This window comes from Eschrichtius robustus, chromosome 14, assembly GCF_028021215.1.
Source record: "Eschrichtius robustus isolate mEscRob2 chromosome 14, mEscRob2.pri, whole genome shotgun sequence".
Taxonomy (NCBI): Eukaryota; Metazoa; Chordata; class Mammalia; order Artiodactyla; family Eschrichtiidae; genus Eschrichtius; species Eschrichtius robustus.
This window is the reverse complement of record NC_090837.1, coordinates 5,655,079-5,679,597: the sequence shown is the minus strand read 5'-3', so window position 1 is coordinate 5,679,597 and position 24,519 is coordinate 5,655,079. Positions and strand designations below refer to the sequence as shown.

The following is a 24,519-nucleotide window of genomic DNA, read 5'->3' as shown; positions in this document are numbered from 1 at the left end:
GCTGAAGGGAGCTGCAGCAAAGTGACCGTTCCCTTAAGGCCATGGTCTCGAGCCACACTGCTCGGGTCAGATCTCAGCTGTGTGGCCCTGGGCCAGTGATCAATCTCTCTGTCCCTTGTTTTCCGCATCTGTAAAACGGGGATAACAGTACCTTCCTCGCAGGCTTAGCAGTGTGCATGAAGTTAGCTCTCGGTAACGTCGTCTGTCATTGTGGGCAGGTGACAGCTGCAGGCCAGAGTGGGCTGTGTCCTCTGGAGCATCCGGGTCAGGATGTGCAGGTCCTTACAGGCAGGCCCGGGGGCTTGGACTGTCCCCTAGACCGTGGGAACCCTGCCAACCTTGATAAATTACACCCCCGCCGTGAATATAGCTCCCCTGGTTTTATCGATGGGGCCGTGTGCACAAAGGCCAGGAGGAAAACAGGGCGGTTTGCTGGCCCCGTGGTGGCCCAGCTTTTATTTTTCTGAATGTGTTTATTGGTGATTGATAGAAAGTGAGAGCATCCAGAAGTAACAGTAATCACTTCGTTTAACTTCGGGCAGTGCGGAGAGCTCCACAGCCCCCGTCCCCCCAGGAAGCAGGCCCCCAGCGCTCTCCAGCCTTTGATTGCTGGGTGCCGCAGATAAACCGAAGGCGTGTCTGCGCCTCTGTGGGGGGCCTGCCCTTTGGGCTTTTCCTTGTTAGAAGAGGCAACAAAAGTAACCGCTATTTACTGTGATTTATAGACCGATGGAAAGAAAACGTTTTTCTCTGTGTGGAGCATCCGATGCGATTGGGATTTGGATGGGAGGCGGAGGCGGAATGGGGCTTTCGTTGGCTGGAAGGTTCCACGGTGAATAATCTTCCTGACTCTCTGGAGAGGAAGGGTCTGCTTGTTTACCGCTCAGAATTATTTGGGGTGCCCGTTTCAAATGGCCGCACCTCCCCCAGGAGACATCCTCATCTCTTTTTTCTTTGTTTAAAGGTTTATTTTTATGTATTTATTTAGTTTTGCTGCGCCGGGTCTTCGATGCAGCGTGTGGGATCTTCGTTGAGGCATTTGGGATCTTTCAGTTGCGGCGTGCACGCGGGGTCTAGTTCCCCGACCAGGGATCGAACGCAGGCCCCCTGCATTGGGGGTGCGGAGTCTTACCCGCTGGACCACCAGGGAAGTCCCACATCCTCATCTTTAAGGGAGCCTTTCCATGTGAGACAGCACACTTCTTCACTTTTCGTGTGCATTCGTTTGTATTTCAGAGTGATTCTCCTTGGCAGTTTGCCGCAGGCCGAGTTTAACTGACTTCTCCCCCCTTCCTTGAAAGAAGGTTCCATTTGACAAAACGGTAGTTTCGATTTTTTCCCTTTCTTCTCCCTTCTAAACCAGTGGAGGAACAGGGCCGGGGTTTTGGAGTCGATGTTTCCGCCGATCTCAGAATAGAGAAACCACGTCTCTCCCAGGGTGGCTTCGCGGCTTCCGCTACCCTGTTTCTGCTCAGAAAACAGCCCCTTCAGTGGTTCTTGGTGACATGCAGTGGTGCTTTATGGCAGCTTTGGGGGCAGGGTAGGGGCAGGCTGTTTAGGCTGGAGCCGATAGCTGGGCTTAATTTTATTTGTTCCTGGACAGATATTTGCATCCGGCCATTGTAAACCTCAGGATACAGGGAAATAGTGAGAACAATTGCCCCGCAGGTTTTCTGTCACAGAAACTCTCGAGTTGGGACCTCGGCACCACTTTCTGGCTGTGCCCTTCAGGTGTCAGAAGAGCTTACAAGCCGGCACCTCCTCCCCTCCCTTCTCCTGGGGGGAAGGGGAAGAATTCAGACTCCCTGGACTCCAGCTTGCCTTTGGGGAACTTGGGGAAACCAGGCGTCTGCTAATCAGACAGTTCGTAGCGAACGGGAGGTGCGCCTGGGCTCCGAGGACTTGAGCGTCACTTCAGACCCCCTCCGCGGAGTCTGCATACAAACAGCCAATGTGTTAATTGCAAGGGATCCTTCCCCACGGTGTTTATTAAAGCGCTTAGATTCTCTGGAGAGACAGCCCTTGGCCCCATCAGCGGTGCTAATGAAGCAACCGGAAATTTTCGGGACTTCCCTGGTGGTCCAGTGGGTAAGACTCCGAGCTCCCAATGCAGGGGGCCCGGGTTTGATTCCTGGTCGGGGAACTAGATCCCGCATGCCTGCCACAACTAAGACCCAGAGCACCCAAAATAAATAAATAAATGTTAAAAAAAAAAAAAAAAAAGAAAAAGCAACCGGAAATTTTCACTCAGTTACTTTGTATTCAATTAGCATGAATCCACGAGCCCCGACTCCTCCCTTCTCTCTTGGGAAGCTTCCAGACAAGGCAGGTCCCTGGAATCTAGGTCGTCACCCAGGTAGACGTAGAGGGGGGCGAACGGGAGGACTCGACAGATTTCCGCACCCCCGCCCCACCAGGCGTTCTAGAACCTTCACCGTTTGTCTCCTGCGCCTTTTTGCCCACAGCGTGTTCCTGGAGGACTTCCTGGCCACCGGGCAAGGTGCGCAAGCCCCCCAGCTGGAGTTCGAGCAGCTGCCCTTCAGCCATCCGCTCTTCATCATGTTTTCGTCGGGCACGACCGGAGCGCCCAAGTGCATGGTGCACTCGGCCGGGGTAGGTCTGCACCCCGTCCCTGCCTGGGGGCTTCCTGCTGGCTAGGGCGGCACCCCGTCCCCGCTCTCCAGGTGGGGTGCTGCGCCGCGATCCGGCCTCCAGCCGGGCGGTGGGGGGACTGCTGGCCCAGCTGCCGTGGCCCCGTCGCCACGGGGTGCCGGGACTCCACAGCGCCGCCAGGGCAAGGCCAGCGCCGGGCGAGCCGGTGACGGTCGTGCCGCACGCCATGACCCCTCAGGGTATTGTGAGTTCAACAGAGGGGCCCTGCCGCATTTTATTTTATTTATTTATTTTTTAATTAATTTTTCTTGGAGTAGAGTTGCTTTACAACGTTGTGTTAGTTTCTGCTGTACAGCAAAGTGAATCAGCTATATGTACACATATATCCCCTCTCTTTTGGATTTCCTTCCCATTTAGGTCACCACAGAGCACTGAGTAGAGTTCCCTGTGCTATACAGCAGGTTCCTCTCAGTTATCTATTTTATACATAGTATCAATAGTGTGTGTGTGTGTCAGTCCCAATCTCCCAATTCCTCCCACCCCCCGCCCCCCCTCCCCCTTGGTGTCCATACATTTGTTCTCTATGTCTGTGTCTCTATTTCTGCTTTGCGATCAAGATCATCTATACTATTTTTCTAGATTCCACATATATGCGTTAATATACGACACTTGTTTTTCTCTTTGTGCCTTACTTCACTCTGTATGACAGTCTCTAGGTCCATCCACGTCTCTACTAATGACCCAGTTCATTTCTTTTTATGGCCTAGTGATATTCTGTTGTATATATGTACCACATCTTCTTTATCCATTCGTCTGTCGATGGGCATTTAGGTTGCTCCCATGACCTGGCTATTGTAAATAGTGCTGCAGTGAACATTGGGGTGCATGTGTCTTTTTGAATTATGGTTTTCTCAGGGTATATGCCCAGGAGTGGGATGGCTGGGTCATATGGTAGTTCTATTTTTAGTTTTTTGAGGAACGTCCATACTGTTCTCCATAGTGGCTGTATCAATTTACATTCCCACCAACAGTGCAGGAGGGTTCCCTTTTCTCCACGCCCTCTCCAGCATTTATTGTTTGTAGATTTTGTGGTGATCGCCATTGTGACCATGTGAGGTGATACCTCGTTGTAGTTTTGATTTGCATTTCTCTAATTAGTGATGGTGAACATCTTTTCATGTGTTTTTTGGCCATCTGCCGGCATTTTAAACAGAAGGAAACAGGTTAGGTGAGAATAGAAAATACCAGCGCATCAAGGGTCATAGGAGGTGTTGGTGTGGTTTCTCTGTCACGTAAGCGCGGGTATGGACGTAAACTGTCACGTAAGCTGTCACGTAAGCGCGGGTATGGACGGTGCACGTGCCGGGCGGCGTCGCGAAACTTCTGTCTGACCGTGGGCTGGGGTCAAAAAGTTTGAAAGCCGCCGGGTTATGTTACAAAGTGCGGTTAACCGAGGGAGGACTTACCGTGCTGTGTCAGTCAGCTCGGGCTGCCGTAGCAAAATAGCACGGGCTGGGGGGTCTTAAGCAACGAAGATTGACTTCTTTGTGGCTCTGGAGGCTGGGTGTCCAAGACTGGGGTGTGGGCAGGGTTGGCTCCCTCTGAGCCTCTGTCATCGGCTCGCAGGGGCCGCCTTCTCGCTGTGTCCTCACGTGCTCTTTCCTCTCTGCACGCGCATTCCCGGCGTCTCTTTGGGGTCTAATCTTCCTCTCTTCGTAAGGACACCCATCGCGGTGGACGAGCGCCCACCCTAAGGCCTCGTTTCAGCCTCCTCCCCTCGAGGAGGCCCGAGGCTTATCTGAGTGGAGAAACCTCACATTGTCAAACAGCCTTCTAGCTATCGCTTGGCCAGGGGGCGGTATTTGAACGTGAAATATAAAATTTCTCCTATTCCAGCTCATTTAGCTTTTACAGCTGTTCTCTGCTAGAGCATCTAGAAGCTGTTTGAACCCCTGCCGTAGAATCACTCTAACGCCTTATACAGCTCTTTACCCCGTGTTTTCATCAGAACGTGGAAAGGAGTTGACACAACTTTGTCATTACCTGGATTTGGATCCAAGGGAGATCCGATGGCAGGTTAGGAATTATAACCGCCAGGTACACACGAGCCTGTTCACAAGCAGTGGGTGACTTCTCCGGAACCACGGAGTGGGAGGGAGGGGACACCGGGGGCCAGAGGCTTGACCTCTGGGAGCAACGCTGGCCGAGCCGAGTGGCCTCCCTGGAGGAGCGAGTTCTTGTTGCGCACCATCCGGTTTTATCACAGAGTCGGGCGTGTTCAGGGCCTGAGGTGTGCCTGCTGGCCTCGTGCTTTGCCTGCAGGGGGAGCCAGGCCTGGTGTGCCTGGTCGGAGGCTCGATATCCAGGCGCATCGTGTTTTTAGAAACCTTGCAGGCCCGAGGGCGTTGGGGGTGCGTGTGTGGGAAAACAGCACATTTTAGGAAAAACTGAAATGCCCAACTGTACTTTTATTTTTAGTGCTCTTTGCCTAGTGAATGTCCCCTTTTTAGGAGAGGAACATAAAAATGTATTAGATAAAATGTAGTTTGCTCATAAAATCGTCGTGCTCGGTATATTTAGAATATGGAAAAGTCAGGAAAAATTATATTAATTCCGGCTTCGCTGGGCTCTTGCATCTGCAGAGAAGTAACTGAGCATCTTGCCTGTTTTCAAGAGTTATCTTGAGAGGAAACGTGAAAACAGCACGGTGGGACTGCCGACAGCGCCCCTGGGGCTGGCAGCAGGGGGCAGGGTTGGGTTGGGAGGTTGTGATCCTCGTTTGCTGGTTTGTGTTTTCTAGGCCCACAAAAGAGCCCAGAAAACAGCTTCCCTCTTCCTTCTTTTAAATTACTCTTCTTGCTTGAGATCCAGAAGCCACGCTGCTTCTACTTCCTGACGCTCAGGGAAAGCATTCAGACTTGCCATAAATATTTAGAAATGAAGGGACGTGCTATTGATGCGACTTGTTAAGGTTCATACGGAGAGAAGCCAAGGAGAGTTCTGTGCCATCGAGAGAGTGAGGGTACTGAAGCCGGTGCGTGCGTGGCGGGTTATGAATAGGCCGGGCTGACAGAGGCAGACCATACAGGCAAAGGTGCAGTTTAAAGGCCAATCTAAGTGAAAAGGGAAATGGGCGGGGGATTTGCCGCGGGTTCCTGTAATCCAGGAGCTCCCCGTCCTTTCTGTGGATTTTGCCACGTGAACACTTGGCGTTCATCGAAAGGGTTCCTGACATGTTTGTTTTCCCCACGTGGTCGCCCGCCGACTCTGAGCGAGAGCGGTGTGCGTTGAGGGACTTTGCGCGGAAGCCCGTGACTGTCCTGGGTGGGCGCGGGCGTGCTGTCTCTGACCCCGCAGTGCACGCACGGTGAAGCCACCGGGCTCTTGGCTCCCGCGCGCAGACCCAGGGGGGCCTCGGGGAACCCTCAGAATGGGCTCTCCCTCCCAGCAGCCTTTCTACTGCTGTCTCTCCCACCCCCGTGTGGTCCTTCCCCAGGGCAGGCGTCCCCGCTGCGGGCCTGGTGACAGGGTGCCATCCAGGACAGACTCGGGAATAGGAGCGCTGGCTCTTGAGTTAGAGAATTTGTTGGGTAGGGTTGTTTCTGTTGAGCTTTGAAAGGGATCATCTCCTCCTACTGGCTTGTTTTTTATTTCTCTCGGGTACAGTGAGGGTCATCAAGGCTGGTTCAGGGTCCCCTTGCTCTGCTCTCTGCATTGTGCTTGGGGCCGGGAAGCTTCCCGTCCTCCCTGTGAGCCACAGGCGACACAGAGTCATTTGGAACAAGTGGGCTCTGGGCAGCGGAATACTCTACAGCTGTACGAAAAACCATGAGGGACGCTCCCTGTATTGATAAATGGAAAAAGCAAACTGCAGGACAGTGCGTCCAAATAAAAACCCAGCATAAATAAATACATGCAGATCGGCAAGAAGCATACCTGGAAATACACACGGGAAACGTATATGGTTACTGGTTGCAGAAGGGGGCGGGGGGCTTGTCATGGTGTATGCTTTCGAGTTTCGGTCCAGGCGAACATACTGCCCAGTAAACATTAAAATAAAAAGTAATAGATCACATGTCGGGGTTGGGAGAGAGGGGTCTGACTGGGCGTTTGAGCTGAAAGCCGGGTCTCGAGCCACCCCTCGGCCAAGGAGTCCCTGAGCTCTGATCCGAGGCTCTCGGAGCTGCAGACCCAGCAGCGGCTGTGCACCCCGGGGACATTCTTTCTCAGGCATCCCCCCTTCCCCGCCCACCACGAGGGAGCAAGGCTGGCCTGTAGTGCCCTGGTCCGGAGGTGCAGGTGTCCCCGCACCCAGCCTTTTGCCCCCATCTTTGTGACTCTCCGCTCCGTGATCTTCACTCCTCTCTGCCTGAGGTTGGTGGGTCCCCTGTGCCCCTGATCACCTGGCGCCCAGAGCCTGCAGGCCGGCAGGGTCGGAATGAGGCTTTCCTCTCGTGTCCCCGGCGAGTCTCGGGTCAGGTGGCAGAGGGACGGGAGCACCGCTCGTCACGGCGAGGACGCTCAGAGCTCTGCCTCTTCCCTGGCCTCTCCTGCCCCAGGGCCGAGCGTCCGGGCTGCGCGCGCGCCTCTGCGCCCTCGGAGGAAACAGCCCGGTTCACACGGCATTCCCCCGCTTCTCCCCAGGGAACCCTCATCCAGCACCTGAAGGAACACGTTCTTCACGGCAACATGACCAGCAGTGACATCATCCTGTATTACACCACGGTGAGTGCGGGTGCTGTGCTGAGATGGGTGCCCTCCCCCTCCTCCGCGCCCCTCCCAGGACGGGCTTTGGTTCATTCAGGTAGGGAGGCCTTCATCTTTACTCTTCTTTTTGCCTCTCCACCTTTGCACATGTCAGTAGCCGGAAGCGCAGCTCGAGCCGCAGGCAGTGTGCACCAGACCCCGGGCTGCGTGCGCGAGACCCCGGGCTGCGTGCGGGAGACCCCGGGCAGCGTGCGCCAGACCCCGGGCCGCGTGCGCCGGACCCCGGGCCGCGTGCCCGAGCAGCCCCTTCTGCGGGATCCTTCGCTCTTGCTCTCTTTCTCTCCCTCCCAGCGGCTGCCCACTTGAGTCTCGGCACCGAGGTCGAGCGCCAGCTTGGCCCGTCCCCCTGTGTTGACCTCGGTTGCCGCAGGGAGCCCTGGAGCCCTGGAGCCCTGGGGAAATCTAGAGGAACCAAGGAGACTGTTAATGCAGTCTCTTGAGCCTGTAGAGGTGGGGATGAGTATCCCCTGACGGAAATCTGCGGCTCAACCAGGGCGACAGGAACTTACCAGAGATGCCACGAGGACGGTCAGTTCTTGGTCGTGTGCAATAGTAAAGGGGCTCTGACCAGTTGAGGCGGAAAAGGAATTTACTGGAAGGCCGTGGGGCGGCGTCCTGAGAGACAGAATAATGGCCCCAAAGGTGCCATGTCCTCACTCCCGGAGCCTGTGCGTGTCACCTGATGCGGCAAAGGGGCTCTGCAGATGTGATTCGGCTGCGGCGGCTCCGGAGCCCGGGAGAGTGTCCTGCGTTATCCGGGGCCCAGGGTGATCACCAGGGTCCTTACACAAGGGAGGCAGGAATGGTGGCGCCAGAGGGGGAGGACGACAGAGCAGAGGCCAGAGCGCGGTGGGACCATGAGCCAAGGAACGCGGGGGCCCCGTGAAGCTGGAAAAGGCAAAGAAAGACCCTCCCCTGGAGCCTCCAGAAGGAACTCCCAGCCCCGCTGACACCTGATTTTGGACACCCGACCTTCAGAACTCTCAGACAGTAGTACATTTAGGCCGGTGAGTTTGTGGCCGTTGTTTACGGCAGCGAGAGGAAGGGCGTGCAGGGCAGCTCGAGCAGTTAACTTCCACGGCTGGGGATCCAGGCGCGAGACCAGGTGGGGCCTGCGGGCGGCTGCGCGGCCAGACGAGAGCCGAGAGCCGCAGCTGTACTGCATCGCCAGCGGGAGGCCCGCTCTCCTGCCCCCAGGACGGAGGTGGCCCTGCTTCCAGCCCTTCACGTGGTTTAGCGTGGAGCGGGCGTCATCAAACCAAAGCTTGAGCTCAAGGCACTGGGGGTGTTCCTGACCCTGCTGAACCCTGGAAGGTGAAAGGTTAACAAGCGGAAGGAAGTGCTGTTTATCCCAAGGGAAGAAAACTCAAAATCAGCTTTTTCCAAGACGGCAAACATCAAGAGGCTCCAGAGTGATTTAGCTCCCTTTCCTGGATGACAATTGCGTTCTGAGTTTTCAAGGAAGCAGAAGGCTGAGGCATCTTCCCGACCTGGGAGGTCGAGGCCCAGGCCCTGCTGCTTCCCTGGTGCCAGAGCCCCAGGACCCGACGCGGACACGGGAGGGAGCGCTGACGTGCGACCAGGGGCAGGTCGCCCCGTCTCCCCCCTGTGCCCAGCCTGCCCAGCCGTGAATCCAGGGCTTTGGGCCAAATGATTGGGGTTTCTTTCAGCTGCAGGCTTTCCTTCCATCCCCCTCCCCCATCGTGGAACAGTGAGTGGTGCTGGGCCCCCGCCAGGCTCCGGCCCTTTCACACAGGAAGCCCAGCCCTGGGGCGTTAGTGGAGCAGCGTTTTGAATTGCGGAACCCCACCCCCGGGGCAGCTACAGCTACCCTGACCTCCAACTCAGCTGCCTCCCTGGGACACGGTGATTCCAAAACACAGGGTTTTGCACCGAGGGGACAATGGAAGGACTCGAGGATCCAGAGCGATTCTCTCAAAGGCAGTTCACTTTTCTGGGAAGCATCCTGCCCACGAAGGACGGGGCTGTTGCGTTTTTCGGTGGAGGACGCCAGGCGCCAGCAGCGGCCTCGGGTGCCCCCAGCCGGCCCCAGCCAGCCCCAGCCAGGGCTGTGCTGTCGCTTACTGACTCACTTTAACAGCTGGACCGTGAGGTGGCCAGGATGCAGTGCTGCCTATTAAAATAATTCCTTGGGAACTCCCTGGCGGTCCAGTGGTTAGGACTCCACACCTTCACTGCCCAGGGCCCGGGTTCAATCCCTGGTTGGGGACCTAAGATCCCGCAAGCCGTGCTGTGAGGCCAAAAAAACAAGAAAAGTAAAAAAGATTCCTTATTAGAAGAAACTCAACTTAGGATGTTAAAACCCTTAAAAAAAAAAAACCACAACTCAACTGAATGGAGGTTTTCGTGTGACCCCTGGTTCCCTTTGCCGTTTCCATGGTGCCAAAGGGGGAGCATAGGTTGGTCACCGCGCTCTTACCCACGTCACTCACACTGTTGTGACCTGTCTGGGGATTCTTAACTGCCACTTGGGTGCCACCTCACGTGGCCACCTGGTCCCCGGTGGCGGGATTCTGACCTGGGGACACCGGGTGACCTGGGACACTGGGCCGCATCTGCTCCAGGCTCGTGGGTGGGCATCCTGCTGCCCTCTTACGGGGTGGAATTGGGTTGTTCTGCCCTCTGGACAGAGATTCCTGCCCCCTTGTTCTGTCGCTATATTGCTTTAGGCCGGAATCGCCTACAAATTCTCCCAGCGTGGATGGGGGTGCCATTGTCAGTGGGGCTATGAGCGCTCTTTGGCTGTGAAATTTTTTTTTTTTTTTAATGAAATAATGCCATTTTAATCTAAAGTAAAGTAAAACCAAAGTCAAACAAGCATAAAGTTATCTTAAGTTTACAAAAAAACAAAAAAGTATGTAATTTTTAAAAACAAGTACCTACTGGAGGGATATAGAAACTGAGGAAGGATTCGGTATGTAATAAGAGCAAAAGGATAAACACACCAAGTAAAACAGAATGTGAAATTTTTTTTAATTAAAAAAAAAAAAAAATGCTCTACTTGCACGTGGTAAGCATTTCACGCAGCACGTGGGAACTTGGTGAGAGGCTGGCGTCTTCCAGGGCCCAGACATCCGCCCCGCTCACTCCCCGGCCCCTCGGGCCCTTTTGCAGGCCCAGGGGTGGGGCTGGGGGTTCTGTATACGAATGGGGCGCTGCACACCCTCTGCCGGGCTGGCTCTGCCACTTTACGGTCTGTCTTCGAGACTGATCCACACAAAGCCAGGACTCGTTCTTTTTGATGTGGCTGCACAGTGGCCGACTCCTGAGTGCTTGCTGGGTGCCAGGCGCTGTTTCCCACGTCCGACCTGGGTTGCCTGCTCCAGCGCCCAGGGTTCCCTGCATGTGTGCACCGTGTGACCACGCAACGGGCATCTCTGTTGCCTTCGGTCCCTTGTTGTCACCAGTGAGGCTGCAGGAAACAGTCCCCGACATGTCTTAGTGCACACGTGTGCGTTGATCCCTGCCATAAACTCTTTTAACTTTTATTTTGATTTTGGCTTCATTGGGTCTTTGTTGCTGTGCGTGGGCTTTCTCTAGTTGCGGCGAGCGGGGGCTACTCTTTGCTACGGTGCGTGGGCTTCTCATTGCGGTGGCTTCTCTTGTTGCGAAGCACGGGCTCTAGGCGCGCGGGCTTCAGTAGTTGTGGCATGCGGGCTCAGTAGTTGTGGCACGCGGGCTCAGTAGTTGTGACGCACGGGCTCAGTTGCTCCGCGGCACGTGGGATCTTCCCAGACCAGAGATTGAACCCGTGTCCCCTGCATTGGCGGGCGGATTCTTAACCTCTGCGCCACCAGGGAAGTCCCTTGCCGTAAACTGTTGACGGGGAATTGCTGGGGCAGAGCGTTGTGCATTTGGGCCGGGCAGTTCTCGGCTCCTTTGGCGAGCATCGGGTGGTTTTCTAGGGATGTGAGAGGCTGCGTGACGGGGCCAAGGGGAGCCGGCCCGGCGCTGGGTTGACACATGTTCCCTTCTGTCCGCTCCAGGTCGGCTGGATGATGTGGAACTGGATGGTGTCTGCTCTCGCCACGGGGGCGGCCGTGGTCCTCTACGACGGCTCCCCGCTGGTGCCCACCCCCAATGTGCTCTGGGACCTGGTCGACAGGATCGGGTAGGTACCCTGGATGCTCAGACACAGGGCGGCCGCTCTCAGGATCTGGGTGCCGTCTCTGGAATGCTTTGCCACCCTCGATGTCCCCCTCTTGGCGGGGGTGGCTGTGTGAGGGTGTGGAGGTGCCAGGAGTAGGTGAAGCTGTCAAGGAGGGTGGGAAGGGGCGGGCACCCCTGACAGGGACCGACCGCGGAGATCCGTGTAGTGAGGAGGGGGCTGCCCCGCCCCCCAGGGCCCAGTGGGGGAGCTCTGAAACCTCGGGCACCGGGAGAGGGAACGTGGTCTTTTTTTTTGTAACTCTGGATTCTAAGAACTTGCAGAGCAGCGGCCCAGAAGAGAGGCAGACTGAGGGCTGATGAGAGCATTGTTTCACATGGGACCCATGGCCGCAAGGGTGACAGAGAATGACCCAGGCTGAACGCACCTACCTGTTCGGGGGACGGTGTGGAGATGCTCATCCAGGGGAGGGCAGGTCTGTCTCGGGGGCGTTCCCAGCGTCTGGCCTTCCCACCCGCCTCTCTGCGAGCCCTCAGGGCTGGCCAGCGCCTCGAGGGTCTCCCCAGACTCAGCAGCGCGCTTCCAGATGCCCTGCTGCCGGAGCTGCAGAAGGGCATCCCCGCCTCCCCGCAGTCCTGTTAATAGGGCGACAAGCAGGCATCCTGTTGACAGAGGCAGCGGCCAGCTAAGGGGCGGTGTCAGGGGAAGGGTGAAGTGGCCCCGTTTCTCCCCCAGCCCCCTCCTCGTCGTCATTGCCAGAAACTGTCAGAAGACCCTGTTCCATTGGCACTTTCTTTGCTGATGAATCAATCATAGCCAGCGGATGCATTCTCGCCACTGCGGCTGGTGGTCACCGTTGGCCTAATGATCGTGTTTCCAGGAACGAGAACACGGAAGCTGGCAGAGCTCCTGTGGCCCAGAAGTCAGCCACGCTCTGAAATGTTCTAATTACTTTACCTTTGAGTCCATTTACTTTGGGGAAATAGAAGGAACCACTAATGTTCTTAAATCCTTGGGCATTAATATTTTAAGTATAACTTTGGTCTGGGTGATATTTAAATCCTGACATTTGGCTCACAATATTAGCGAGGAAATTTATTTCCTAATGAGCTTGTTGCCAGTGAGAGGTTAATCAAATCCCTGGGAAGATCTTTGCCCTGAATACCTGTAAGCCGGGCTCAGGAGGAGACACTTTGGACGTGTATGCCTGTGCTACAGGCAGAGGGATGGAGAGAGAAAGGTATATCCCTGGGGCTTAGAGCTAATGAAGTTGAAGGATGGAGGGCCCAGGGAGACCTAACTTTGAGTGTGTATACGTGCACAAGTGTGAGTATGCACCTGAGTGTGAACGTGTGTGTGTGTATGTGCATGTGCACAGGTGCACGAGAGTGTGAGCACGCATGTCTGTGAATGTGTGCAGGTGTGCGTGTGTGCACGTGTGTATATGCATGTGCACATACACATATGTGCACAGGAAAGTGGGTGTGTGAGAGTATGTGCACACGTGGGTGTGAGAGCACCCGTGCCTGTGGACGAGTGTGTGTGTGCATGCATGTGATTGTGTGCAGGTGCGTGTGCAAGCGTGCATGTGAGTGCGTTCGCAGCCCTGAGGTCTGGGTCTGTGTAGAACGCACGTGCTGGGCCTCTGCCTTACATCCCGGTTTGGCCTGTGCCCCGGACGCCAGCTGAGCCGTGGCCTTGGCCGTCCTCAGGGCCCCTCTGGCCTGGCCCTTCACCCGGCTGGGAGGGCTCATCTGCTGAGGTCAGTGAGGCAGGGGCCACTCTGCGGCCTGTGAGGGGCGCCCGAAGGACAGCACGGCGCTCCGGCCGCCCACGCGGGTGACAGGAGAGGGGGCAGGTCAGACGGGGCGGATGCCTTCATTCCAGCTCTGCCACCTCCCGACGCTGAAGCAACACCAGATCAAACGTGCTTTCACCTAAAATCCTGTGGGTTTGTGGCAGGAGGAACGACTCTTCAGCGCTGGCAGGGCGGGCAGGGTCCTCGCAGTGCTATTTAAGGGCCTCTGATGTTTAAAATAACGTTGATGCACTTAGGGACGAAATCTTCGTTGATTGTCATCGTTCAGCCCACAGGCTTACTAACACGTTTCATAACTGAGCAGTTGTTTTGCAGACGTGAACGAGGTTAAAGGACGGATTGTCCTCTTCGTTTGGGGTGTGTTGCTGGGCTCTGCAGGTCTAGGCCGGGGAACATTCCGGCCGGGGTCAGGGCAGAACTCTGGCGTCTTTGTCCAGGTTTGCAACTGGGCAGGCAGTTCACGTTTAGGACTGCGGGACGCGTGTTCCGGGCTAGGGGAGCGGCGAGTGCCGAGGCCCCAAGGGGACCGAGGTGGGGGCGGTGGGGGGCTGGGAGGAGGCCCTCGGGATGCGTGTTCCAGGCTAGGGGAGCGGCGAGTGCCGAGGCCCCAAGGGGACCGAGATGGGGGCGGTGCGGGGGCTGGGAGGAGGCCCTCGCGGCCGGATGTGGGCAGTAGATTCGGGCGGTGGGGCCGGATGAGGGGGGAGGGCAGGGTCCCCCGGGGATTTCGGGGCTGTGCCGCAGGGCGGGTGTCTTCCGCGTGACGTGGCACCCCGTTGGGGCGTTGAACTCGGGGGCGCTCCACGATCCCCCCGCGAACTGTGGGGTCGCGGGCAGACGGGAGACCGGGGCTCAGGCTGGCGGAGCCTTGGGGGGGCTGCGCCTGCACGCGGCTCCTCGCGGGGCTCCGGGCTGGGGCGAGCGGGGGGGCTGCCTCGTTCTTCGTGGGGTGCCTCCCAGCAGCACTCGCGAGAAAGACACGGCGCCGAGCACACAGGCGAGGGCGCCCGCGCTTCATGAACTCTGTGCTTTTTAAACCGCCTTACACAAGCCCTGGAGACAGATGGGGAGGCCTGGCCCTTTCTTCACACAAGCAGGCCTGGGGCCCAGCCCCGGGGACGCGGCGGCAGTCTTTACACACCGCTGAGGGCACCATTTGCAGACAGACACCTGCGACTTGGCGGGGGGGGGGGGGGGGCGGATGGGGGATGAGCAGAAATCCGCGTGCTGCTCTGTGTGGTTGGTGGCTGGAGATCTCTGTTCCTGTGGCTGAGGCCGTCACTGCTGTCCGTCAGCGTGTGATGGGTCCCTGGTCTCCTGCTGAAATACGGGTGACGCCTTAAATTCTCAGAGGTGATCTGGAATTAGCTAATCAGACTACCCGAGTTTATGAAATAAGTGAGGAGCGGGTGGGGATTGTGTACGTTTCCTGATCCCCACGACCTCCCAGCTCCCAAAACAGCCTTCACCGGGACACAGCGACCCAGGAGGCGTCTGCGGTTTTAGTGGAGGCAGGGTGTCCCGGTGAAGTGAAGAGAAGAAAGGGACAGGAGGCACGAAAGACAGTAGTTTTTGTTTTGTTTTGTTTTTAATCATTTATTTATTTATTTATTTACGGCTGTGTTGGGTCTTCGTTTCTGTGCGAGGGCTTTCTCTAGTTGCGGCAAGCGGGGGCCACTCTTCATCGCGGTGCGCGGGCCTCTCACCGTCGCGGCCTCTCCCATTGCGGAGCACAGGCTCCAGACGCGCAGGCTCGGTAGTTGTGGCTCACGGGCCCAGCCGCTCCGCGGCACGCGAGATCTTCCCAGACCAGGGCCCGAACCCGTGTCCCCCGCACTGGCAGGCAGACGCTCAACCACTGCGCCACCAGGGAAGCCCAAGACAGTAGTTTTGAGCCGTGGATCCCGCCCCTCGCAGCCCAGCGGCCCCGGTTCTGTGTCTGTGCCTCTGAGCCCTGTCAAGCGTCAGACAGCACGGGGCTGTCTCCCTGGAATGAATCTCGCCAGCCAGGTGCGAAGGGATGGGTTTTGCCGCCCCTCTGGGCGAGGAGGGGCCTGGATTTTATGGCCTCCTTCAGCCCGCAGGAGAAAACAGCCATTAGTTAGGAAGGTAGAGCTTTCGTGGAAGGAAACAGAACATGAAGCAACACTCTCCCCTTGAAAACACAGTGATTTATACTCAGCATAACGTGTTGTTCTCAGTGCAAACTCGGGGATAAAGGACTAGATTCTAAATGTTCAAAAAGAGAAGAAGAGCGGTTTTCTAAGTTTCATAAAAATGTGAGCTTATTTAAGAAAGGGGGATGGGTCAGGAATTCCAAGCATGGCACCTGTCCTAACAAAAGCTCCCACGGCCCTCTCCACTTCCCTGGGAGACGATCGCGAGCGCTCAGAATTTGAGGGGTCTTGATTCTGTGGCCTCCTTTGGGCCCCCCGAGAGAAAACATCCTGCAGTTGGCAAGATGGTGGGTTTATGTGCAAACAGTTGTTTTAAGTAGAGCCGAAGGTTAAAGTGAGCCCGGTGCTCTGCAGACGAGTCCGTGCTGGCCTCAGAGTAACGCAGGTGTTGTAACTGGCTTCCAGCTGCATACTAAGCATTCATTCAACCCAGAAAAATGACGTGTCTTGGATTTTGCAACCTTGTCCGAAATGGGTCACTAATTTGAGAAAGCTTTGGTGCCTGGAACGTGCAGGAGCCTTGACAAGTTCCTGGTGTCCTCTTAACTTCAGCATCACCATCCTTGGAACGGGTGCGAAGTGGCTGTCAGTGCTGGAAGAGAAAGACGTGAAGCCAGGTAAGCGTGCCTCCCAGGGCGTCCGTTCCCTGTCTCACCAGCCGCGGAAGTCAGATCCACCCTGTTACCTGGTTCCTGCAAGCCAGGCAGAGGGTGTCGGGTTTGGCTCTGACCTCTCAGTGATTCTGGCTCTAGTGGAAACTCACAGCCTCCAGACGCTGCACACGATCCTGTCCACCGGCTCCCCGCTGAAAGCCCAGAGCTACGACTACGTCTACAGGTGCATCAAGAGCAGCGTCCTCCTGGGCTCCATCTCAGGTACGGCCCCCGCCATGTGCCTGCGCCGTGGAGAAGGTTCTGGAAGAACCGGAGGACTCGGGGACCAGGCTTGGCCGCTAAGCGTGCTTCCCCTGTGACCCAGCAAGTCCCCCGGCTTGAATTTATCTGCGTGAACGGTCAGCAGGGAGGGCATGCACGTTTGCGCGGTCAGTGTTCCTTATTCTCGGTAGTTATGTTCTAGGGAGAGGCTGCAACGCTGAGTCAGCCGTTCCTGAACCTTCGCCGGGGGTGGAGAGTATACGTACGCACCGCACACTGATCGTAACCTTAGATCCTAAACAACTCGTCCTGGTGCATTCTATTTTCTTTACAAAAGAGGAAACAAAGGTTCGCGCGTGCCAAGTGACTGGCCTGAGGCCACCCACTAGCTGGGGACAGAGTGGGATTCAAACCCGGTCCTGCCGCCTCAGAGCCGAGCTCCCCTCCCGTCCAGCGCATCCCCTGGTCCTCCCCGGAGCCCGCCTGGTGGGCAGGGCTGCTGCGGTCGGATGGGCGCGGGGCTGTCTGCCGGGCCGGCCCAGCCCATCTCGGGGCAGCCGTGTCTGTTAGGCTCTCGGCCTGTCCTCCTGCCGCTGTCCCGAGCGCCCCAGCTCCAATCCGGAAGCAGAGGAAGCGGCACTGCTGCTCCCAGCGCTGTGCTTCCCTTGGGGCGCGAGGCTGCCCCGAGCTTGCCGGTCACGGCCGTGAACGCGATTCTCCCGTGTTCATGGGGCGCGCCGGCCGGTACCTCGAGGTGTCTGGAGGAGGGAGGCAGGTCAGCACGCTTCGAATCTGCCCGGAATTAATCCTGCCCGTTGCTGAAGCATCGAAACGTTTTATGTGGGTTTCGATCGCCCTGCCCCGCCCCGTTCATATACGCAGAGCGTGATCGGGGAGAAGACACTTCTTAAACCACAAGGCTGTCTTTTTAGGTGTACAGACAGGTGTAAAGGGGAGCACGGACACCAGTGTCCGGATCGCCGAGTCTAGGGAGGGACCAAGTCGGGGCTCCGCGTATGCCCCCTGCCCACGGCCTCCCCCCCCCTTTCCTCCCTGGGCTGCCGTCTCCAACCGCTGTGCGCCCCGGCGGGCCCCGTGCGTGTCCCTGCGCCCACAGAGCACCCCGCACGCGGGCACGTGCGAGGGGGCAGTTGTCACCGGCTGGGCCCAGGTCCAGGCGTTAATGCCACTCCCTCTTGATGGCACCCGGGGTCCGACTCTCTTTCGAGCCCCTCCCTGAAACGGAGCGTTTCGCATCCAGCACGTTCTCTCTTGCGGGAGACTCGCACTCCAGGGCCACAGGGTTTCTGCTTGTCTGATGATTAAGTGAACATAAACCACGGCAAAGAGACTCTGCACGTGACCCATCTGCCGCGGCAGTTCCTGCAGACAGGTCTGATGGGGCGAAGCTTCCACTTTCGTGAACCTGAGTCTAGGATTTCCGTGCGACCACAAGAGGTCATTTGTTTGGTTTCTCCTTCAGCACGTAACCCTGGTCAAAACGATAAATCACCCGGACACGGGAGGTTCAGTCCAGTTTCTAAGTCACCTCCCCGCTCCCTCCCTGAAGAGAAGCTCAGCTCTCTGGGGATTTTTCAGTATTTATCTGGAGAAAGAGTAGTAGATATTTGTTCTCCGGGGTCTTTCTCCTTTATTGTTCATTAATAAAAAACATGGGCAGTTTGTCTCAGCCTTCTGAAATTTTTTTTTTTTTTTTTTTTGGCCGTGCCATGTGGCTCGTGGGATCCTAGTTCCCCAACCAGGGATATGAACCCAGGCCCTCGGCAGTGAAAGCCCGGAGCCCTAACCACCGGACCGCCGGGGAAGTCCCGGTCGTCCGAATCTTAAATCTCCTTTTTTTTGCAGGTGGCACCGACATCATGTCTTGCTTCGTGGGCCAGAATCCTTCCATTCCTGTGTACAGAGGGGAGATTCAGGCCCGGAACCTGGGCATGGCCGTGGAGGTGTGGAACGAGGAAGGTGACGGCCCCCAACCCTTTCTCTCTCTGTGACGAGGTGTGAGTGGTAACTTGGATACGCTTGGACGTGTAACTTTGCTTGGGGCCAGTTCTCTAAAACCGCTGCCGCCGCTCGCAGACTGCCGGCCCCCAGGCCTGGCTGAACACCCGCTGGGCTCCCCGGCCTCCTTCAGCCCCTCCGGCTGAGGGGTGGGTGTTGGCCTGCAGCACAGACGGAGGGCCACGTGCTTGGAACGCCAGGTAGGCATCCAAACTTTGGGGGCGCTGCTGAGGCCACCCCACTGCCTCAGCAGCCTCGTGCCCTGACCCCGACGAGGACCCAGAGCAAGATGCAGGACCCGAGGGGCAGCGCGATACCATTTGTGCAACGTTTAGAAACACGCAAAATGACGTGTTATTCAGGTGCATGTAGATGTGGTAAAATTATTAATCCACAGAAGGGCACAGTACAGGATTGAAGTCAAGAGCGAGATCGGGGGAGTGTGGTGGGGCGGTTAGCGTGGCTTTCAGTGACGCCGGGGTGACGGGCATGTGGGTGGGGCCGGCCGCATAGCTTGGATGTGTCTGAAATACTCTGCGATAGCTCATAGCTTAAAGAAGGAGAGAAGGAGAGAAAGAGAGCCGGGGTGTTTGGCTGTGGCGTGTGCTCAGTGTATCTTTCCTTCCTCCCCGGCCAGGCAAGGCAGTCTGGGGGGAGAGCGGTGAGCTGGTGTGTACCAAGCCGCTCCCCTGCCAGCCCACGCACTTTTGGAACGACGAGAACGGCAGCAAGTACCGGAAGGCGTATTTCTCCAAATTCCCAGGTGGGTCGGGATGCAGGTGGAGCTGCCCAGATTCCCGCCCGGGCCGGGCCTTCGGTGTCTAATTCTGGATGCGCCTGCCCCCTGCCGGCCTCCCCCCCACCCCCCCGCCCCAAGAAAGCCCAGTGAGGCTGCTCGCAGCTCATTCCGCCAGGGGGGCGATGATGAATTTTTGATCAGTATCTTGTCACCGTCAGCTTGAAGCCATCTTACGAAACCCTAATCTCGGTTTAGATTACTCTTAACCACCCTCTGTGCCCAGAGCCCTGCTCCTGGGAGCCGGCACGACCCGCTGCTTTGCCGGCGTAGGGGCGGGAGGCCCGCTCGCTTACCCAGGCTCGTCTGCCTGTTCGGGGAGAGATGCGTGTGCGAGACTTGTCTGGCTGGGGTGTCCTCTGTCTCACACCCCATCATCCAGTCCTCGTGGAGGTGATGGGAGAAGAGGGCTTTTGCAGCGGGATGATTAATTCCCGGCCATCACTCACTCAGGCTGCCACCCTCCGTTCATCTTCGGAGTGGTGTCTTGCCCCAGAGCTGGAAAGTCTTTTTATTTAAAGCTCTGATTCCTGCCTCCTTACCTTATTTCGTAAGCAACCTCGAGTGATTGCAGCTATGTAATTCATAACGTAGCGAGTCTTCTGCTCCAGAGTTATTTACACCTAAGTACTTGCTCTCTTCAGCCTCTAGAAAGGTAATTCTATTTTGCATAAACCACATGTGGTGAATGAGAAAGTGGCAGGTGACCATCGGGGGTAGAAGGTGCCACGGGTCCATCCCGTTTCTCTACTCGGCCTTGCGTGTTCCCGTGTAATGTCCCACGTGAAAGCCATCGTACCTGGCATAGCACGTCGCATATGAGGGTAGCAGGAGCATCCGTCCCCGCCATGTGGCCTGGCCTCCATTGGATGCCTGCTGCATTTAAGCCCCACCTTGGGTCCTGCCAGTGTGTAGCTGTTCAGACAGACTAAAGCAGAATAGAGAGAGAGAGAGGGAGAGACAGAGGTTCCTCAAATGACCTGGAAGAGGAGTCGGGGCTCCTGTCCTAGGAAGGGATTAGAACCTCAGCTTGAAGATCCGTCTAAGAAATGACATCTCTTCATCTTCTGCAACACCGCTCTTTGAAAACTCTTTTCTGTCACTTTTTGTTATATATGCAAGGGTTCACGTGATAAATGGTCTCTCAGGATTAATTTCAGAAAAAGTCTTTATTTCCAAAGCTCTGCTGTTCCTTCTTGGAGGAAACAAATACTTGGTGACCTGTTATATTTTCCATTTTTGCCTTGGCTGCCAGGAAACTCAGAGCTGCCATCATTGCTCTGTTGTAGCAGTCCTCTCACCCCAGTGCAGAGTTTCTGATTCTTTCAGTAATCCCATCATATAGTTGGCTTTATAGGTAGCTTCCTCAAATACTTTCTGGAAGTAGGTGTGACATACGAATAAATATGGAGAAACAAGGGCAGATAAGATAATGGGATCTGAAGCTGTTGGTCATGGTCAGGGTGGACACAGGCTGAACTTAGACCACTTCGCCAGGCCCAGCACTGAGAAATTCTTGGACCGTATAGGACATGGCTCGATGATAAAAGAAGACAACAACAAAGAAGCAAGGTCTTCCTTTCTGCAACAGGCAGCCGACTTACAGACGTCACTACCCTGAAAAATTAGGCCAGGTGAAAATGTAAACTGACAAGGTGCCGATATGGAAAAGTATCCAAGAATTTATTAAGTGACAAACAGGAGTTCAGAACCGAGGGCATTGTATCCCTTCTGTGTGAGTTTTTAAAAGGAAATGTATGTATGTATGTGTGTGACTCGTATGAGCCATTTTGATTTTCTTTGTGACTTTTAATTATTTTTAAAAACCTAATAAAAATTTAAAAGGAAATTAAAAGCAGACTTTAGAAAGATTTAGATCATTCTGATTCTTCAAAGCAATGATTTCAGCTCTGAGTTTCCTGGTAGCCAAGGCAAAAATGGAAGTATGATGGGTACAGGTGACTGAAGATGATAAATTCCAAATAGGAGACCAGGCCTGCCCATGAGCCATCAAGATTTTGAGCTTGATGAGATGGAGCAGCCAAAGCTTCCATTGGCCCTTGTTAGCAAAACAGGTCCAGTGGTCATAGGTCCTTTAATAAGAGAAGCGTGTATGTGCAATGTGTTGTTTATTTATATTTACATTTATGTACATGGAAAGCTGGGCCATCTTTTTTTTTTTAATGTACAGGTATACATGCTTACTCTAAAAAGATTTCAGGCAGTAGACCTCCAGGAATTAAAAGCAGGAGAAAGGCTGGGTTTGCCCATTCATCCTGGTGTATTTGTTCACGGGTCCCATCACTGAAATGGGAGAGTAGGAGGAGAATCAGAGTGAAGCAGAATCACCTGCCATGAAAACAAGAGAGTTTGAACTGCAGGCCCAGGGGCATGGAAACCTAGAAGGAAACCCTTAATTTCTCTGACGTGGCAACTGGGCACCAGAGCCTCCAGCCACTTGTGGATTCATCCCCTTAGCTTTGGTTTTGCAAGAGGTTGAAGCATGTCATTTCATCTTCACAAATGAAAACTTCTTCCGGGAGATTTTCATCTTCCTTTTTCTTTGCATTTCCAGGGCTTCAGTAAGGATCAGACTCATGGGAGGTCTGACCCCATATAAGCCAGACTGTGTGTTGATCCTGGCACCCAAGTTCCAAAATGAAAAAGAATTCCCAGGAGGTGGGTGGGGCAGGCCCTGCTGCTGTGTCTGCAGCTTGCTGTCTCCTGGGACCACCATTTATAAGCCTGGGACGTGCTTCTGCAAAACTTTGGCATGTCACTTGCAAGCCTAGGAATGACTTTTCCACCCGTTTGTGTAGGGGAACCCTTTAAATATCCGATTAGAAAGAAGAGGTTTCAGCCACAGCAACCAGACAAGAAAAAGAAATAAAATGCATCCATATTGGAAGGGAAGAAGTAAAACTTGTCACTGTTTGCAGATGACATGATGCTATATATAGAAAACCCTAAAGTCTCCACCAAAAAACTATTAGAACTAACAAATGAATTTAGTAAAGTTGTAGGACACAAGATTAAGATACAGAAATGTGTTGTTTTCCTGTGCACTAATAGTGAACTATCAGAAAGAGAAAGCAAGAAAACAATTCCTTTAAAGCTGCATCAAAAAGAATAAAATACCTAGTGGGGAAAAAAAAGAAAAGGTTTTATTTTTTTAGCTTGGGGAGGAGGGAAGAAGGCCCTCGAGGCCTCCCGTCCTCTTTGCTCAGAATAAATGAGCTCATGAGGCCTTTCCTTCTCTTCCATGGCCTCCCAAGCACTGCACGCTCCCTGCAGGCGGGGGACCTGGGCTTCATCTCCGGAGAAGCCTCGGTCGTGGCTTGCAGCCACTTGTTGGGATGAGGGCATCAACGGAGTATGTTGTCATTGGAGGGGTAGCGGCTTAGAGTCACTTACAGTTGGAAAGTGTGTCAAGAACTGGGAAGGAAGCGATGGCATCCGTGAGGACCCTGAGCTGGCTTGGTTTGCCATTTTCCCCTTGCTGGATCGCAGGGGCTCTGGGGCTTATTTCAGGAGGCCAGGGAAGTGAGTTCCGAGTCGCGCAGAGCCGGCAGAGCTGTGGTCTTGACTGCTCTCTCCCCCGCTGGGCGCCTCCTCTATTTGTGGGGCCCATCCTAGGCCAGTTGCGTTCGCCCAAGGGAGGAGGCCTCCTGGCAGTTCCCCCGTGAGGCGTGGCTTCTCTCTGCTGCTCCGTGTCGGGTGGAGGATGTGTCCAAAGCTGGGGCCGGATCCCTGGGATCTGTTGCTTTGCTGCATCCAGGACGGGGGCCTCCCCATGAACGTCACCAGCCCAAGGGCCCAGCTGCACGCTGCGGGCCACGTCGGGGTGGCTCAGGGCGCACGGTGTCAGTGTCACCTGATTCCTCCCTCTTTCTCCGCCCTCCACGTGCCCTGGGTTTTACCTGCTCGTCAGTCAAGCCTCTGTCCCCGTGGCTGGTGCCTCAGTTCAGGCTTAGGTTACTGGGACCGTTGCAGTCGCCTCCCACCTGGTCATGCGCCTTCTGTTTATTCTGTTACAAGGTGGGCTGGGCCCCAACCCCTCCAGACCTGCTCCCTCAGCCACCCCAGACCACCCTCTCTTCCCAAGGCGGGGCTTGTACTTTCCCACCCTCCATTCAGAGGCCCCCCTCAAAGCTCCGTCGATCTCCCCAGTCCCCCCTTCACGTGCTCACTGCTGGGCTTGCGCTCAGCCCCCGTGAATTCCCGCAGCCCTCGTTGGTACCTGCGGGAGGGGCGTTTCTTGCGCGCTGCCGCATCTCAGACCTGGGTGTGGGGCGGAGCCCGCTGGAGGGCGGAGCCCACTGGAAGGCGTGCGCTTGGGGGCGGGAGACGTCTGGCTCACTTCCGCCCCCAGCCCCGCGTCGCACCTGGTTCTGGGCCTCGGGCGAGTCTGTTGACGAGAGTTACGTCGGTGTCATGCCTTCCGAGGGCGTCTGTCCCGGCAGCCGGTCAGGATCCTGTCCCCCTGGGGTGACCGAGTCCCTCTGCCCCCCGGCAGGTGTCTGGGTGCACGGCGACTACTGCAGAATCAACCCCAAGACCAGGGGCATCATCATGCTGGGCCGAAGGTGAGGGCCGCGGACTTGGCTTCTCTTCCCTGGGGCCCCGCTTCCCGAGGCGTCTGGGCAGGGAGAGCGGGGCGCTTCCCGTGTCCGGGACCCTTCCGTCTGCTCGGCCTGCGGGGTGGGTTGGCTGCCCCACTTTGGACCCTTCCTGGGTTCTTCCTGTGTCAACTTCCCAGGGGTGGGTCTGGGCCTGACCCACATTTCTGTGCCCCGCAGTGCTGGGTCGGGGGGCTTTGGAGTGTGAGTCCCGCGGCCGACGTGCCCCCCGTGTCTTGTTTGCCGTCGCTACGGCCCTTCCCGGAGTGAAGGGGGGAGGGGCGCCCGCACCCGGGAGGGGGGACCTGTGGGGGGGGGCAGGGAGGTGGCCGATGTGCCCACACAAAGGGGACCCCCTTGATAGCTAGCTTTGAGTTTAGAGGGAGAAAGGGGGGGTGGTCGGGATCAGGAGCTGGGGAGGCCGCCAGTAATGACGGCATGTTGTCGTGGAAAGGGGGTGACTGTCCCTGGGACCCCTGCGACGGGCCTCACTCTGGAGCCGCCGTGTGCCCACGACCTCGTCTCTCTCTCTCTCCAGCGACGGCACACTCAACCCCAACGGAGTGCGATTCGGCAGCTCGGAAATCTATAACATCGGTGAGCATTCTCTGTCCCGGCATTGTTCTCAACTCATCCAGGAGCGACGCAAGGAGTGTCTCAGCGGGGACCTGCTTTCCAAAGATCCCACCTTTTGGCATAACTCTT

The 24,519-nt window shown here is 56.0% G+C and overlaps 1 protein-coding gene across 3 annotated transcripts in view; it reads left to right on the top strand.

Moving 5' to 3' along the window:
- The window catches only part of AACS (acetoacetyl-CoA synthetase), a 52,230-nt gene that overhangs the window by 22,383 nt on the left and 5,328 nt on the right, over positions 1-24,519 (top strand). For 2 of the 3 annotated variants that reach the window (XM_068563540.1, XM_068563539.1), the window contains exons 8-16: positions 2,466-2,613; positions 7,258-7,338; positions 11,388-11,512; positions 16,058-16,122; positions 16,258-16,380; positions 18,247-18,360; positions 19,037-19,162; positions 23,712-23,781; positions 24,353-24,411. In XM_068563540.1, the coding sequence (XP_068419641.1) occupies positions 2,466-2,613; positions 7,258-7,338; positions 11,388-11,512; positions 16,058-16,122; positions 16,258-16,380; positions 18,247-18,360; positions 19,037-19,162; positions 23,712-23,781; positions 24,353-24,411 (911 nt within the window). The remainder of the gene's footprint in view (positions 1-2,465; positions 2,614-7,257; positions 7,339-11,387; positions 11,513-16,057; positions 16,123-16,257; positions 16,381-18,246; positions 18,361-19,036; positions 19,163-23,711; positions 23,782-24,352; positions 24,412-24,519) is intronic. The other variant, XM_068563541.1, reaches the window with a different exon arrangement.